Below are 15,858 nucleotides of genomic sequence, written 5' to 3' on the forward strand. Positions count from 1 at the left end.
CTTTCAGGTTCTAAATTGCCTGAGAGACACGCAGCCAACCCAGGCAAGCAACTTTTACAAGCTTATCTCCCAGGTGCCTTCATAAATTCCTACAAACTACTTCCTGATCAATTTTGACTCAGTTACATAACAAGCACGTGTAAATACAAACTTCTGCAAACTACCAGATGAAGTGATGAAAGATGGGAAACTTTGGCCAACTGAGAGCTTGGCACAGGACTAACTATATTAGCACCAATTGCTTGAAATACTTTGCGGAAAACCCACTGGACGTAGGCTATTATTCATACGAGGCAAGAGGTGCTTTTCTTCAGAGCAAGAGAGCTCAAAAGACACCCATGAATCTTTATTCCATCTCTGAATATGAGAAAGTTTGAAGAAGCCATTTCAGAACACCTGTAAGGCAGGTGTGTCACAAAAGGTGATTTCAGAAGAAGAAAAGAAAGGGACAACACAGTATCAACAACAAAAGCAAACATTAAGACACGCTGCATGAGCGGAGAGATCTGAAAATTGAACTACCATTTTACCAGCATGTTCTGGTCATGACATTTCCTAAAAACATCTGTAAGTTAACTTCTCGGGAAGCAGTGTTGCTGATCCTCTTGCTAACAAAGCATAAAGTAAATGAAGCAGGTTCCTGAGAAATCTATAGAATAATGCGTCTGGACAAGGCAACATCCCTGTCACCTGTTTGTCAGAAGCGGCGCTGCTGAAGTAAGCGCAGACCAGGCCTGCATGTTCGGCTCACATACTAATCTGGGGCACCAACAAGGAGACACTTGCCTAGTTCTGCCAGGCATTTTTTTGCAGCAAGTTGTGGAGACTTTTCCCCACTATGAAATCATTTTGAAGCGCAGGTGACGGACGGCTCACGTGCAGAAGACCGGAGCCCCTAAAGGGCTAGTTTTCTACAAGATTTGGCCATGTGGGAAAGTGGCGGTTGTGGCGAACGGGGGGGGGGGGGGGGGAGAAGAGAGGTTGTGAAAGAAACGAGGGAGAGAAAAGTCTCTGTGTGTTTGTGTGTGTGTTGGGGTGGGGGTGGATCCTTAGGAGATCTCCTGCTCCAGGGCAAGAAACAGACTTCCCAGCTTTTTCACAGGATCAAAATCTATTTATTATTTATTTAAGACCAGGAAGGAGGGCCACTGAAAAGGGGGACCCCCCCAAATAAGTCAGGGGGTCCCAAACACCTTATAGAGCTAAGCCAACCAGTGATTTTGAGGGGGGGGGGGAGAAATTGGGAGAAGGAAGACCCTCCCCAATCTGCTGGCCCCCCTCCCCACCGGGGGGGTCAAAGGGCCAGAGGATCAAGCATGGGGCCAGGGGCTGGAGGCCCGACGTGCTGCTGCCCCACCCGTGGGATGGGATGCAAGTTCCAATGGGGCAGCCTGGCTGGGGACGATGGGAACTGCACTCCAGGGGCACCAGGTTGGGGAAGGGCCCAGAGAGGGAACTCTGCACATGCGCTCCCTAGAAAGGTCCTCCTTGAGGGGCAATTAGCAACAACGAAGTCCGAATCCCACCTCCTTACATACCGCCTCCCCCTCAATTAGGAGTCTTGAACGCAGACTCCCCCCGGCCCCTCCAAGCTGCTAGTCCTCAAGCGCCCCCCCCCCCTCCGAGAGGAGGAGCCTCTGCGCTACAGTCACTCCAGAGGGGGAGGAAGGGAGGGAGGCTCCGGCCGCCCCTCATATCGCTCCCTCGCTCACCCTCGGCCGCCGGTCCGCCTCCTTCTCCGGCCCTTTCTTCGCCTCACACTTTCACACAGCCGCGCAACGTGAGGGAGGCCCCGCCCAACGCGGCCATTGGCTAGCGAGCCTCCCGAGTCGCGCTCCGATTGGCCGGCTGGGCAAAGGGGCGGGGCGAGGCAGGGCCGGGCTGCTCTCCGGGGCCCCCATTGGTCGGGGCCGGCAGGAGCCCGCGGGAGGTCTTGTTTTCGTGCTGGGCGAGGCCCCGCCCCCGCCGGACTCGGCATGGGCGGGGCCCTCTCGGACGCTGCGCGTGCGCGCGGGCTCTGAATCGCGAAGGGCGGGGCTGCTCGTGGCCGCGCCTGCGCAGGGCGGCACGGCGCTGGCGCGCGATTCGAGGACGAGGCTGGTGAGGGAGGCGCGATGTGGCCCTTTGCAGGCCCAGCGGGGGGCGGGGAAGGCCTTAGGCGGAGCTTGTCACGATGATGCCAGTCATGCAGTTATCTGTGAGGGGAACGCGTGGAATGGTCTCCCGTCTCTCACAATCATTTATATTTGTTACTTAGTTTGTTTATTATAAATCAATGAATTAGGTTTAAATTTACTGTATTTTTATTTGTCTGCATATTTGGAATTCACCCCCCCCCCCCCAACACAATAATAAAAAAATAAATCGTTCAGCAGTACAAGAGAAGATAACAGAAGAGACTTAGAATCCACTTTTATTAAACAATTGCAAGGAGGGCTTCTCTTCCCCTGCTAGCAGCGCTTGGATGTTGGTGAGAGGAACGTGGTCCGCCCCCCACAATTACCCAGAAAGCAGTAATTAAGACTGAGTATTAGGAAAAAATATGATTATTAGGTTCCAGAGCTAAGCTTTGGGCTAAGCTCAAAGTTCAGACAGTTAGTAACAGCACTGATAGCAACACGTGAGCAATCATTTGTTATTTATAAAGGAAGTGCAAAACCCCAGGAGTTTTAAATCATAATGCTCATTTTCACCCTGCAGACAGGCAAGCGTCCCCCCTCCCCGCCTTCAAAACTACCAGGTTACAAATATTACAAGTGTTCAGGCTTTCCTAATAATTTCTGTTACAGTTATAAGAAAACGTAGCACTGCACATGTTTGGCCACGCTGGTAAAACAGTTTGCAGGACCAATTCTCCTGCTATCGTTTATGTCTCCAATTTAGGTCTCCAAGCTGGAGAAGCTTCACCAGGAGTGCAAGAGATAAGAGAAAAGTGAGGTAATGGCAAAGGGAAGCGATTGTGTGAGCCTTGTTCCCTACAGGACTGAGGTACACCAGGTGCGCTTTGAAGGATGGGAGAAGACGGTGAGCTCTCTGCCATCCGTAATTAAAAAAAACATCTCGTTGGTTTGCGGAGGGAAGTGTTTCTTACAGCCTTAGTTTTGCCAGAACAACCCCAGAAACTTTAGTGCACTCAGAATTAAAAAAAGCTTAAGAATACTTTTGTGGTGTTTGTTCAGGCCCGAGCAATAAGGCACTTAGTGGCAGTTTACTGTGAGAAGGGCAGAAACCATACTATGTTTTTGTCCTAAATACAGCCAAGATGTCTTGGTGGTTATTTTATGTGCTCAGTGTGTACAACTTCACTAGTCTCAGAGCAGTGTGAGATGGACAGTACTTGCTCATAACGGCCAGTTCTCTCCAAATCAATAAACAGGTATTACCCAATTAAGGCAGTAGCTGTTCAATATGGCACAATTGTGAGTGAGAGAATAATTTCTCTCAGGAAGGCACAAATGAGGACAGGCCCCAAACGATCTATTAAAAAAATATATATCCAGAAAGTGGTTGTTTCAATACTCTATAGATCATGAAATTATGAAGTCTTAAATTTTTCTTCTCTCAAGTTCACACAGCTCTTAGAAGCCTCAACCAGTCTTAATTGCATTTACAAGTTGAAGCACTTCATTTAAATAAGGCACACAGTCAATAAACTACACAGCGTTAACATTTCTATCCAAAACAATGTTTGATTTGTGCATATCCGTAGGAAAGCTTGGGCAATTCAGCAAGTTATGTGTAGAAAACCGACGTTTCTTGTTGACACAGCTTCAGTGTTTTCTCTGGCAGTTCATGAAGACACGCTCCAAACTATATTTTGTAAGTGAAGAAAAAGAAAAAAAGCAGAGAACAGTAGTTTATTATTTTTGTTGCAGAGGCCTCCAAAACTATGCCTGGTTAGCAGAGTGTTTCCTTAAAGAAAGAACCTAACTTGACTTAATAGATTTATCATACTTTGACACTTAACAACAAGCAAAGTTGGATGCTGCAGAATGCACCAACCTTGTGATCCACCTCACCTCAGAGCATGTTCTGCAGGGGCTTCTGATGATCTTCTAGAGATGGATTTGGAGTAAGAGCTTTGGTCTACAAAGCCAGACGTTGTTTTGACTTACACCACATAAATCAGACTGCCCCCACCCCACTTATGATATCATTACCTCTGAGCCTCAAGAAAGCCAAGGCACCACCTAAGCGGATCAGGGCAGAGGTATTCCTGGGGACTCTTACACATTACCACATAACTCTGTCTCCCTTATAAACCTGCACCCCCACCCCCACCCCGAATAGTTATAATAATCTATTTGAGCTGATACGGTTAGGCAATAAAATCTTGCAGGGATTTCTTCCAGCCATTTTACAGTATCATACTGCCCTTATACAAATCTATGGTGCGACCACACTTAGAATATTGTGTACAGTTCTGGTCACCGCAAAAGGATATTATATTAAAAAAGGATATTATAGAGCTGGGAAAAGCGCAGAAAAGGGCAACTAAAATGATTAAGGGGCTGGAGCATCTCCCCGATGAAGGAAGGTTACATCAGCTGGGATTAGCTTGGAAAAGAGGAGACTGAGGGGAGCCATGATAGAGGTGTACAACATTATTCATGGTATGGAGAATGTGGATGGGGAGACATTTTTCTCCCTCTCTCAAAATACTAGAACCCAATGGGGCCATTATCCCATGAAGCTGATTGGTGGGAGATTCAGGACAAATAAAAGGAAGGACTTCTTCACACTGCACATAGTTAAACTATGGAACTCACTACCAAAAGATGTAGTGATGGCCACCAATCTGGATGGCTTCAAAAGAGGGTTGGATAAATTCCTGGAGGCAAAGGTTATCACTGGTTACTAGCCCTGATGGTTGTGTACTCTCTCCAGTATTCGAGGCAATAAGCCCGTGTGCACTAGTTGCTGGGGAACATGGGTGGGAGGGTGCTGTTGCACCATGTCCTGCTTGTTGATCCCTGGCCGATGGCTGGTTGGCCACTGTGTGAACAGAGTTCTGGACTAGATGGATCCTTGGTCTGCTCCAGCATAAGGGCACTTCTGATGTTCTTACATGGAACTTTAAGATCAGATTGTAATACATATGCATCCACCATGAATCTCTGGGACACACACAGAATATGTAAAATCCTAGATAGTCTGGCTCTCAAAGTGCCTTGATTACAAATCCTGAATTACTTCCCTTGGGGGGAAAAAGCCAACCAATGTCATCACAAAGGACCTTCCAGTGGGAAAGCAGCATTTTACAATGGCCAAGATGGCAACTGAGACAGAGGGCTGCAATCTGTCCTTGGGGCATATAAGGTAACTCAGACTCAATGGTTCTATAGAACCAGGCTCCCTGGATAAAGCACAGGAGAAAAGGGGCTCCAGTCCCAAGGAATACTTCTGGTTATGTTGTTCCACACCTCGTTGTAACTTACCAATGATGATGATTAAGAGAACGACCACCACTGCGATCAAGATGGCCCACATCTGACAAGAAAAACAAAGAGGGTTTTTTAACTTATGGAGACAGCTCTCAGAACTTGCAGGTTTAATCTATACTCCTCCATTTTGTCTTTATTTCGTGTAAAAGTCTTGCAAGAATTCAACACATGTGAAACATAGTTTGTGACTTGTGGTTTTACTATTTAAAAGATGACAACATTGCAAAAATAATCAAGGAAACAAGACCATATTCCCATACATATGAGACTTTAACCTCTTCATATCTTGTAAAATTGGAGCATTAATTGTTACTGAGTAAAACCAAATGGCCTCCATCCTTGGCTTCTCACAGGAGTCAACTACAACCAATGGACATTTGTTGGCACAAGTGAAAGGGCTGCAGCATGAAATGGAAACTGGAGGAGGCCACCCTGCCTAGGAAGAGAGGTTCCCCCCACTACCAACACACACACCCCTTCACCTTGTAGACAGGACCCTGAGAAGAAAAGAAGAGGCGTACTGTACCTTAAGCCCAGTGTGATTCAGAAACCCAGGCTGAAGTGGCCTCTGCCTACATCCTTCCCCCACCCAACAGTGGCCATTAGCATGAGGAAAGCAGAGTTGTGGAGAACTTTTGAAGTGGGATGCTTTGAGGTGGATTCCTCCATTGAGCAAGGGGTTGGACTCCATGGCCTTACAGGACCCTTCCAACTCTACTATTCTATGGTAGGACAGTGCTCAGCTGCCATTTGAATTCCAGCCCCCTCCTTGCCACAGTTTACACCTATCTGAAGGGCACAAGTCTAGGATCAGCCAGATCTCTCCTTGCATGTGGAGTCTAGTCCAAGTTTCACTCCATATTCAAGTCTATAAGCAACTTAAAATGGCAGAGCAGAGAAAGGGAAATGGGGTTTTTTTGGCGGCGGGGGGTGGGGGTGCCTAGGGAAAGAGAGGATGTACAGTCAGAACATCCTGCATGCGTGGAGGCAGAATACAGGCAAACATGGGTGATGGGAGGGGGCATCCTTCGGCACTCTTCAGCGCCCCCAGTGGGATCCCCCTAACAAGAGGTGACTTCCCTATGTTTTAAGACTTTCACATGAAGAGCAGGACCCAGGAAGGCCCAGAGTTCAGTGGGAGAAGAGATCCTGCTCTGTGCACAGGAGGCCCCAGGTTCAATCCCCGGCAGTCCCTTCAGGTAGGGCTGGGGCGGTGGTGGTGGTGGTGATGAAAAAGCCCCTGCCTGAAACCCAGAACCCGCCATGGCTTCCAAGCTCGGGGTTCTTACCACCCTGGGCTAGATGGACCAGTGGCCCAAGGCAGCCCTCCAGCTCCCCTGTTACCTTGCAGTTCTTCCACCAGTACTTCCTCTTCAGCTTAGCTGCATTGGTCTCAAACTGGGATGCTCCGGCTTGTAAGGCGTCAGCACGGTCGTCCAGCTCAGACAGTTTCTGGTCCCTTTCTAAGACCTTGTCCACGTTGACTCTCATGATATCCACCACCTGAAAAGTCAGCATGAACCCTTACCAGCCGCTCCTGCAACATCTTTCTATTGCACAAAGTATTTATAGAAGTTTGTAAGTGGAACTGTACAATATCTTGTGAATGAGGTCAAATACCGGAACAAAACAAAACAAAACAAAAATTGGAGGGGAGCCCTATTTTGTACCACAGACCTTTCCGAAACCTTTTCCCGCATTTGCTCTCGTGATACCACCTGAAAAGTCAGCTAACGAACAGGTATACTTAGCATACCTGTTTGTTAGCTTATTTACTTAATAAACGGGGCCGGCAATAGGGAAGCGTGTTTTGATACAGATGCGCAAAGTTGATGCACGCATAGCGGTAATGTGACATTTAGAAGGTTAACAGGACACTGTTACGCAGGTATCCTGTCCCATTCCCCTGTATTTGTTCAGGCAGAGAGATGGTGACATCCTTGTTCTGTTTCAGAGTGAGAAGGCCCAGTTTATCACTGGGCTTTGCATTAGGCAGTGGGAGAGGAGCCAGCGGAAGAAGCAAAACTAGTGTGTCTCCCCACCCCGCCCCCTGCACCATGACTACACTTCCTGCCTGTCTGCAGCTGGTCGTGTCGTCCCCCCCGCACCAGCTTAAGCAGGAAGGGCTGCCCTGCCTTCCACTGTTCCAGGCAGCCAGGGATAAAGGGCTGAGGGAGCTAGACACAGGTTGTGGGCAACTCATGGACGCTTGTCCCCATCTGTGGCTAATCCTTGGGCACACTCACCATGGCAAAGGGCCCGTAGCCACACCGTACACCCATTTGCAACGCGTTGTGCACTAGATGCTTCTGGTTTCTCTTCCAGACAGCTAGTTTGCACAATTGGAACTGTCACAGCTTCTGATGACTTTGTATGTCAAGCCAACCCTTCTGATGGAGCACCTCTCTTGGATCAGGGAGAGGGCCTTGGTGGTTCCCCCGCAATTATGGAATTAATTCCCCACTGAGGCCCGCCTGGCACCAATTTTGTTATCCTCATGGTGCCAGGTTCATACATTTCTCTGCTCCCAGGTATGATAGGTTTTAATCAGGACATGGGATATTGTTTAGACATGTATGTGTCTGCTGTATTTTTGTAGCTGAAGTTTTTGCCCAGTAGTCTGTTTTTAAGGTTTTTAACCTTTGTATGCCACCCAGAGAGCTTTGGCTATTGGGTGGAATAGAAATGTAATAAATGCAATGAATAATATGATGGATTCCTTTCCTCAAACCTTGCTAAGGCAGGAGAGCTGGGGCCCTCTGCCTGGTGACCGCACTTATCACTAATCATGAAACACCTTGGAAGTATGTGACTCTGCCTGAGTTATATTCACGCCTAGTTCCTGATCGCTGTGTCCGAATCAAGTCATGAAGCATCTAACTTTGCTGTGATTTGATTAAACCATTATTCTGAATCTCCACACAAGTACATGACCAAACACTAATAATCTCAAGACAAGATAGTCTGACAATATTCAAGTTTGTGATCCACTAAGACACTAAAGTCCTTTTCACATGAATTGCTGCTAAGCCAAGGTTCACCCATCCTGATGTTTTTTAATCTAAACACAAGATTTTACAAACTATAAAGATCCCTGCTTAGATCAGAGGTGCAAGGAGCCCAATCCGCCCCACCTGGGGTTCCACCTGCTTATTATGGGGTGGTTTCCCAGATTTTATGCAGTTTTTCTCCCATGTTGAAATGCCTTTCCTAAGGCTGTTACAGGCAGGAAGCACTTTAAGCCAATGAAAGGCCAGCAGATTTGGTACTTCAGCTTCACCTTTTTTTGCCTTCGGTCCTGCCCACTTTTGCCTTTGGCTCCTCCCACCACTGGAATGTAGCTCCTGAGAGCTTCCCCGAAATGACATTCAGCCCTCGTATCAAAAGGCACTCCCCAACCATGCCTTAACTCCATGTTTTTGCACCATGGTGCTGCTGGAAAATGCAGGATATGGAAATCTTACAGTTCTGTCCATGTAGATGTGATGGTGTTTTGTGGGAAATTCCATGTAAAAAGATCATGCAACTGAAAGAAGACCTATTGGAGGGTGTGTGTGTGTGTGTGTGTGTGTGTGTTGGGAGGGGGATGCTAAGTGGAGCCTTGAAGCCTTGCTTTGGTCTGCTGTTAATCAGGTGTTTTGCATAGCAGTGTTTAAGTGTTCTTGCTGTCACCACAAGGGAGGAGAACAGGGACAGCACCCAAGTCAGTTAGCTTTCCCTGCAGCCGGCTCTAGCTGCACCTCTCACTGGCTACCTCTTGTCCTCCACCCCACCAATCCCAATGGATATCAACCACCCGTGCAAAGGCTACATCTTTTTATAACAGAAAATATTTACAAATGGAACAGCAGAACATCTTCTAAGGTCAAAAAACAACAATAGAGAGATGAAGGCAAGCCCCCTTTCTTACCAACAGTACCTGAAACTGACACATTTGCAGATGTCCAGTTAGTTCAGCACTTAAGAGGGGACAGGGGCTTTACACCCACACCCACAGTAGGGAGCAGCTGCATGCTCCCTTGCAGGTTTCACACCTTTGTCAAAGCATCACACAGCTAAGAGAACATAAGAAGAGCCCTGATGCTGGATTAGACCATGGGCCCATTTAGTCCAGGATTCTGTTCACACAGGGGCCAACCAGCTGTTGACCAGGGACCAACAAAGCAGGACATGGCTCAACAGCACCCTCCCACCCATGTTCCCCAGCAACTGGTGCACACAGGTTTACTGCCTCGGATACTGGAGGTAGCACATAGCCATCAGGACTAGTAGCCATTGATAGCCTTCTCTTTCTCCAGGAATTCATCCCCCCCTTTTAAAGCCATCCAAATTGGTGGCCATCACTACATCTTGTGGTAGTGAATTCCATAGTTTAATTAACTATGTACAGTGCAAAGTACTTCCTTTTATCTGTCCTGAACCTCCCACCCATCAGCTTCATGGGATAATGACCCCGTTGGGAGAGGGAGAAAATGTCTCCCTATCCACATTCTCCACACCAGGCCTCCTTTTGCACGCTCCCTTGGCCTCCTTTTTCCCCAAGCTAAACAATCCCAGCAGTGGTAACCTCCCCTCATCTGCTCCAGCCCCGGATCATTGTGGGTTGCCCTTTTCTGCACAGCAGGCGTGCCACAATAAGCAGCTTCTTGCAGCTCCACCCGTAAGCAATTGGGAAGAGAAAGTCAGCAAGGAGAGGATGAGCCCCGCTCATTCCGGAGAAAAGGGAAGGCAAAGCCAGTTTCATCAGCCTTCCTGGGGTCTCAATGGGACACCACGGCCGTACGTACCTCATCAACTTGGTTTTGCGTCTGCTGAAGACGGCGGTTGCTGCCAGGGGCAGAGGCCGCTCCCGTGGGACCGCTGGTTGACCTGCAGGGTAGAGAAGGCCAAAATGGCTATTTCTGGAGTTGTGGCCACGATCAAGTGTTTTTCTTTGCTCATTCATTCATTTAATTTTTCTTATTTAAAACATTTCTTGGCCGACTTTCAGCGCAGAAGCCCTCCCAAGGTGGCTTACAACAATTTGTTTAAACAACACACACGCACACATGCCAACCTACCTGGTACCTACAATTTAAGATAAATGAAAGACACATTCTCATCACTGTGTCCATACGTGACTTCTCTGACACAACTACACAGGTAGACAGTTTTCTGCCCGCACCAGTGGACACCCATGCAGGGGTGGCAGATGTGAAACAGAACATTCAGAAGCGGGGGCAGGAGAAATCTAGGCTGAACATTACACGAGTGCCACCTGTGCTTTTGGGTCAGCTGGTCGCCCTTATACTTCTCGGCCGGGTGGCTTTTGTTAGCCCTGGTTTATGCTAAATGAAGCGCATATTTCAACTGTTTTCACAATTCAGATCAACATAGTTTAGTTTCACTTCGTTGATTTGCACCACAGTTGCAGACTCAGTGATACCTTCGCAGAACCCACAGGCTGTTTATTGTCTCTCAAGGAGACAACACGCTTGCCATATCAGTATGAGGGGGACCCCCCCTCTCCCATACACACACTTCTCCCCCTCAAGAAGAGTCCTCCAGCAGCCTCACCTGAGATTAATCCCTAATCTTTTGTCCCTCTAAATGTCTTGGCCTACCACTTCCAATAGCCCTAGCAAGCACAGCCAATGGTGAGGGATAATGGGGGCGGTATTCCAACAATATGTGTGTGTGTGTGCGACTACCTGATCTCCATCCCTGCCCTGGGAAGGCTATGAGGCATGCAAGACAACATGCCTTAACAGCAGTGCCAGCTGTAAGTTGCTTATAGGAAACGCGTCCTCTGCTTTTATAGAGCTGCTTTTGACCCCAGGGCCGCTGCTACACACGGCAACGGTTTTCACTACTACTGCTGACGGTCAAGAATTCAGGCAGCATATTCACTATTAAATTAGCATCCTCATCTAATTGGATACTGGAGTCTGGAAAAAGGCCCTTAACTTTTGTAAAACAGCTCCATTTAGAAACTTTAGCCTTTAAAAATTAAAACCACGAGGAACAACAGGGGAAGGGGACAGAGAGGAGGAGGGGCTGAAAAGCAGAATTTTGCCAGTTAAGTTTTAAACCAGTTAGCGACTGAGAGTGTTTAAAGTTTGAGACAAAACCTTCTATCTCTACTCGACCTCATTTTCTTTAGGGCCATCAATCAATTACGGCGTTTAGGGTGCAATCCCTGGCTGGCTGGGGAATGCCAGGAGTTGTAGGTTTTGTTCCTGTCTCAACATGCATAGGACTTTGCACTTTAACGTTGATGAACTGCCTGCCTTTTAACCAACTGAATGAAAATACATGTGTATATTAATTAAAGCCTCAATCCAGGAGCCTTGTTGTGATACATGCCACTTAAGAAGCGAGAGGTTGGAGGGGGAGACAGGCAGCACCACACCTCTTTCCCTATTAACCCCCAGACCCAAAACTGCAAGTCTGAGGGTGGCCTTCAGCTGCAACCAAGATCTGCCCGTACCGATTCACTAAAGTTTTTGTTGCTTAACGTTTGCCAACTGCTTTTCCGTGATCCTTTATATGGCGACACCACAGCAGCCCCACCTCAGCAAACAGTTCCTAGTTAACAGAAGGGGAAACAACCACTTCCTAGTTCCTGAGAGTGAAGTCCCAAACTTCCCTTGCTACAAACAAGCATTGTGTGCGCAGATAAAATTCCCGGGTGGAGAAATCCACACCCACTGAAAGCACTAAACTAGGGTATTTTCAGCTTTTATTGTTTTAAATTTTGTATATATTGATTTTTAATGTTCATCGTTTTTATTCTTTGTAAACTGCCCAGAGAGCTTCGGCTATGGGGCGGTGTATAAATACAGTAAATAAATCATAATAGAGATGAAACTGACAGTGTAGCACAATCTGACGCAGGTTTACAGGGTCTTGCTATTTACTGTGTTATCTGTACAGCACCATGTACATTGATGGTGCTATATAAATAATAATAATAATAATAATAATAATAATGGGTGTCCAATGGGACCTATTGTCTGATGAATGTGTCCGAAGTTACCGCTGCAACGCTGACACACAGTTACTCTCAGGAGGAAGCCCTGCCGGACACTGTGCCAACGGACACTCTGCCAACGCGCCTCGGATCTGCAGCATCAGCCCCTTCCTTCCTTCCTCGCGCCCACAAAGAGAACCAGCCGCAGGATGGCTGTCAGAAGTGACGGGGAGCCCAGCTGCGATGGGTCAGGCACAGTCTGGCCAGTCTAGCAACTGTTGCTGGGCGAAACTCCAAACGAGGAGGCCTTCGGACGTGCCGGACACTTGCTTGAAGCGGGAAACGGCACTACTAGAACTTGCTAGGTAGGGCCAGTGCGGCTGTTGCTGGGGCCATACTGGTTTGGGGAAAGGCAGGCAGGCAGGCAGGCAGGCTGGCTGCGCTCACCCTGGAGGGCTCCGGATCTCCAGGGCGCCGTCGCAGGCCCATGGGGCGCCCGTTGCAAGGCTGCCCTTCTGCTGGGCTCGAGCGCGCGCTACGTTCTTCCAGCGCCCGGATCCAACTCCAGGGGCGCAGCGGCGGGGGCTCCTCAGAGGTAAAGAAGAGCTCCCCCCCCCCCGACTTCGTGCTCCTGGCAGGCGGGGCTGAGAAGCGCCGCTGGCTCTGAGGCCAGCAGGTCCCAGCACCCACCGGGAGGGGCTGGGCGAGGGGGGGGGGGCACCGGGAGAGCCGCTCCCGCTCGGGCCCTCGGGAGCGAGTCCCGCTGCCTGCTGCCTGCATTCGGCTGGGCTGCCGGCGGAGCCCCAGGACGGCGCTGAAAGGTGCGCTCCGAAAGGGAAGGGGAGAGGCGAGACCCCCCACCGCCCCCCTCCCGGGCAGGGCGGAGATGAGCAGCAGGAGGAGAACAAGGCTGCCTGCTGGGGTGGAGCCGCCCTTCCGCCGCACCGCTCCCGGCGCGCTTCCCGGCCGGTTCCGGGACCCCTGCCCCGGCAGAGGGGCCGTCACCGCCGCCAGCTCGGGGGCCTCGAGCCGCGCCTGCCGAGCGGGAGGGGCCGTTCGGGGCGAAAGCGAAAATGCGCGGAAGGGCCGGGGCCTGCGCCGGTGGGGCCCGGCCGGGGGCGCGCCCCTCCGCTCCGCTCCGCTCCCCTCCCCTCCGGGACTCACATGCTGGCAAACTTTGCGCTCGTCCCGCCGCCGCCGCTGCCTTCACGGTACGCCGCCCCGGGGCTTTTGCGCTGGGGCTGCGGGGAGGGGAGGGGCTGGGCCAGCTGGGAAGCCCCTCCCGCGGGGGCGGGGGCGAAGGCGAAGGCGGGGCCCCGAGAACCGCCTTGGGCTCGGCGGCCGCGCGCGCAGCTGTGGGAGGCGGCTCGCCTTCGCCCTCTCCAGCCCCGGAGGGCGGCGGCTGTTGCCGCCGCCGCTGGGGGGGTTGCTCCCGGCCCGGCCCGGCCCGGCCCGGCCCGGCCGGAGAAGCCGAGCCGCCGGCCCCGCGTTCTCTGCCGCTCGCGAGGCCAAGGAGCCCGCCTTGACTGCCCGCCCGCCCGGCCGCCGTTTCATCGGAGCTTGGCGTCGTCGCTTTTCGCCTTGCCTCTCGCGTCTGTGGTGGTTCGCCCCTCCCGAAGCGGTGTGCGCGTGCAGCGGCGGAGCAACGACCATCGATACGGACATGTCCCCGAACCTTTTGGGGACTTTTGGACTTGGCGCCTTTCGCAAAGCACTTTGTTCACCGGAGCCTTCCGGCTCGGGGCTGTGCGCCTCTACGCAGCGGGAAGTCCCGCTGAGTTCAATGAGGCTCCCTCCCCGGTAGAGAGGCGCACGCTCTGCGCCCTCCGCACGCAAGGAGCCGGGGGTGAGGGAGCACCACCCCGTTGCGCCTCTGGCAAGGGGGTCTGACCTTGCCCCTCTCCTCCCCACCCCTCCCCCCCGGCCATCAGCTTCACGGGTGATGATGAGCCCGTTGGGTTCCGGGGTTATGGGAGAGGGAGAAAAACGTCTCCACTTTCGCCACAGCCTGCACGGCCCTCTGCGCCTCCATCATGCCTCCCCTCCCCGCCTCTTCTAATAGCTAAACAAGTCCCAGCTGTTATAACCTTCCTTCAAAGGGGATGTGCTGCAGCCCCTGCATCTTTTTTGCTCTCTCTCTCTCTCTCTTTTAGTATTTTTGCACCTTTCTCCAACTCTTTCTAGGGCCAGGGACCAGGACAGCACACTGTGTTCCAAGTGTGGCCACACCAGAGATTTCTGTAAGGGTAATGCGATCTTGGCAGTCTTGTTTTCAAATCTTCTCTTAAAGATTCCTAAACGGGCCAGCATTTTCCTGAAGGTGCCTTCCAAGCTCTCCCCAGCCAGCATTAACAACATTCACGGCGCTGGCGCTTGGGAGAGACCCAAAGGCGAGTCCAACCCTTGTGCGTGAAAATACTCCCACTCCCAAGTTATCTGGCCGTCTCGCAGATTTTTTTTTTTTTAAAGGAGCAACAATAGATATGCGGGGGGAGGGTTCTTTAAAAAAAAGCACAATTCAAATGGGGAAATTTTCTTCTTTTTAATTTACAGCAGAAAGAATATAAAGCATTCAGAAAACATTTTCCATATTTTAAGGGCAATTCAAAACATTTTGCATGGTTCCAGCAGCTGAGTTCTTCAACAGATCCATTGATTCAGTGATGCTTTTAACATGCACAGTTACAAAAATAAAACTTACAAAAAGAGACATCTATACTAGGTTTACATGCAAGTCTCGGGGACCCCCCCTCCCCTCTGTTTGGGCACCAACTACTGTGTGGAACTGCCATTAAGCGTGCAACCATAGAGGGGGTTCATGTTATATTCTTTATTTCGTTCACACAGGATCTTTCGCTTCACACATGTGATGTCACACAAAGGAGCAATTCTGCTTTTGGGGGAGACACAAGAGGATCTTGGCCCCTGGCACTCAGAAACCTTGCAGATCCAGGAAGCCCCGAGGGAGCTCCCTGTTCCTGACCGAGCCCCGCAACCCAGGGAAGGGTGGAGGGGGGGGGGAGAGAATTGATACTCTCTTGGGAGATGTTTGAACAGGGACGTGCCAAAGCGTCATGGTGATGCCCCGAGTGGAGGGGCCTGGCACGGCCAGGCATTTTGGCATGTCTCCGACTTGCATCACAGGGTGTCACTCCGGCGGGGACCCCGCTGGGGGCTCCCCACGGAATTGGGGGAGGGACAGCAGCCGTGAACCTCAACTCGCCTGGCGGGCACTGGCATGTCCACCTGTGCAGCGGGCCAGCTCCAGCCCGGCACTTTGAGACCCAGCTGCCGCTCAACCGATGCACCACCAAGCCTGTGGATCTGGAAGGATTAACAGTGAAACACCTTGAGAGAGACTCAGAGGGCCTTTGGATGGAGGCAGGCTCAAAAATGGCCACTGAGGTCATTACTCTGGCGAGGGGGGAGATGCAGCATCAGTCCCAAAGGAGGCAAAAAGCG

At 50.7% G+C, this 15,858-nt stretch overlaps 1 protein-coding gene across 1 annotated transcript; it reads right to left on the reverse strand.

Annotated features, from left to right (window-relative positions):
* Positions 1-3,559: 3,559 nt before the first annotated feature.
* On the reverse strand, positions 3,560-13,648 carry VAMP3 (vesicle associated membrane protein 3). The gene is made up of 5 exons (XM_063145347.1): positions 13,561-13,648; positions 10,232-10,313; positions 6,789-6,947; positions 5,439-5,490; positions 3,560-3,810 (listed from the first exon to the last, which is right to left on the reverse strand). Coding segments are annotated over exons 1-5 (315 nt in total). The 5' UTR covers positions 13,563-13,648; the 3' UTR covers positions 3,560-3,790.
* Between the last annotated feature and the right edge of the window lie 2,210 nt (positions 13,649-15,858).

Source organism: Elgaria multicarinata, chromosome 20 (assembly GCF_023053635.1).
Source record: "Elgaria multicarinata webbii isolate HBS135686 ecotype San Diego chromosome 20, rElgMul1.1.pri, whole genome shotgun sequence".
Lineage (NCBI taxonomy): Eukaryota > Metazoa > Chordata > Lepidosauria > Squamata > Anguidae > Elgaria > Elgaria multicarinata.

Bases quoted from the DNA above. Each gene is read 5' to 3' on its own strand.
- VAMP3 (XM_063145347.1), bottom strand. The intron at 6,948-10,231 runs GTACGTACGGCC...CTGACTTTTCAG, and splicing joins CGCAAAACCAAGTTGATGAG to GTGGTGGATATCATGAGAGT. The intron at 3,811-5,438 runs GTAAGTTACAAC...TACAAAATATAG, and splicing joins TCTCTTAATCATCATCATTG to TTTGGAGCGTGTCTTCATGA.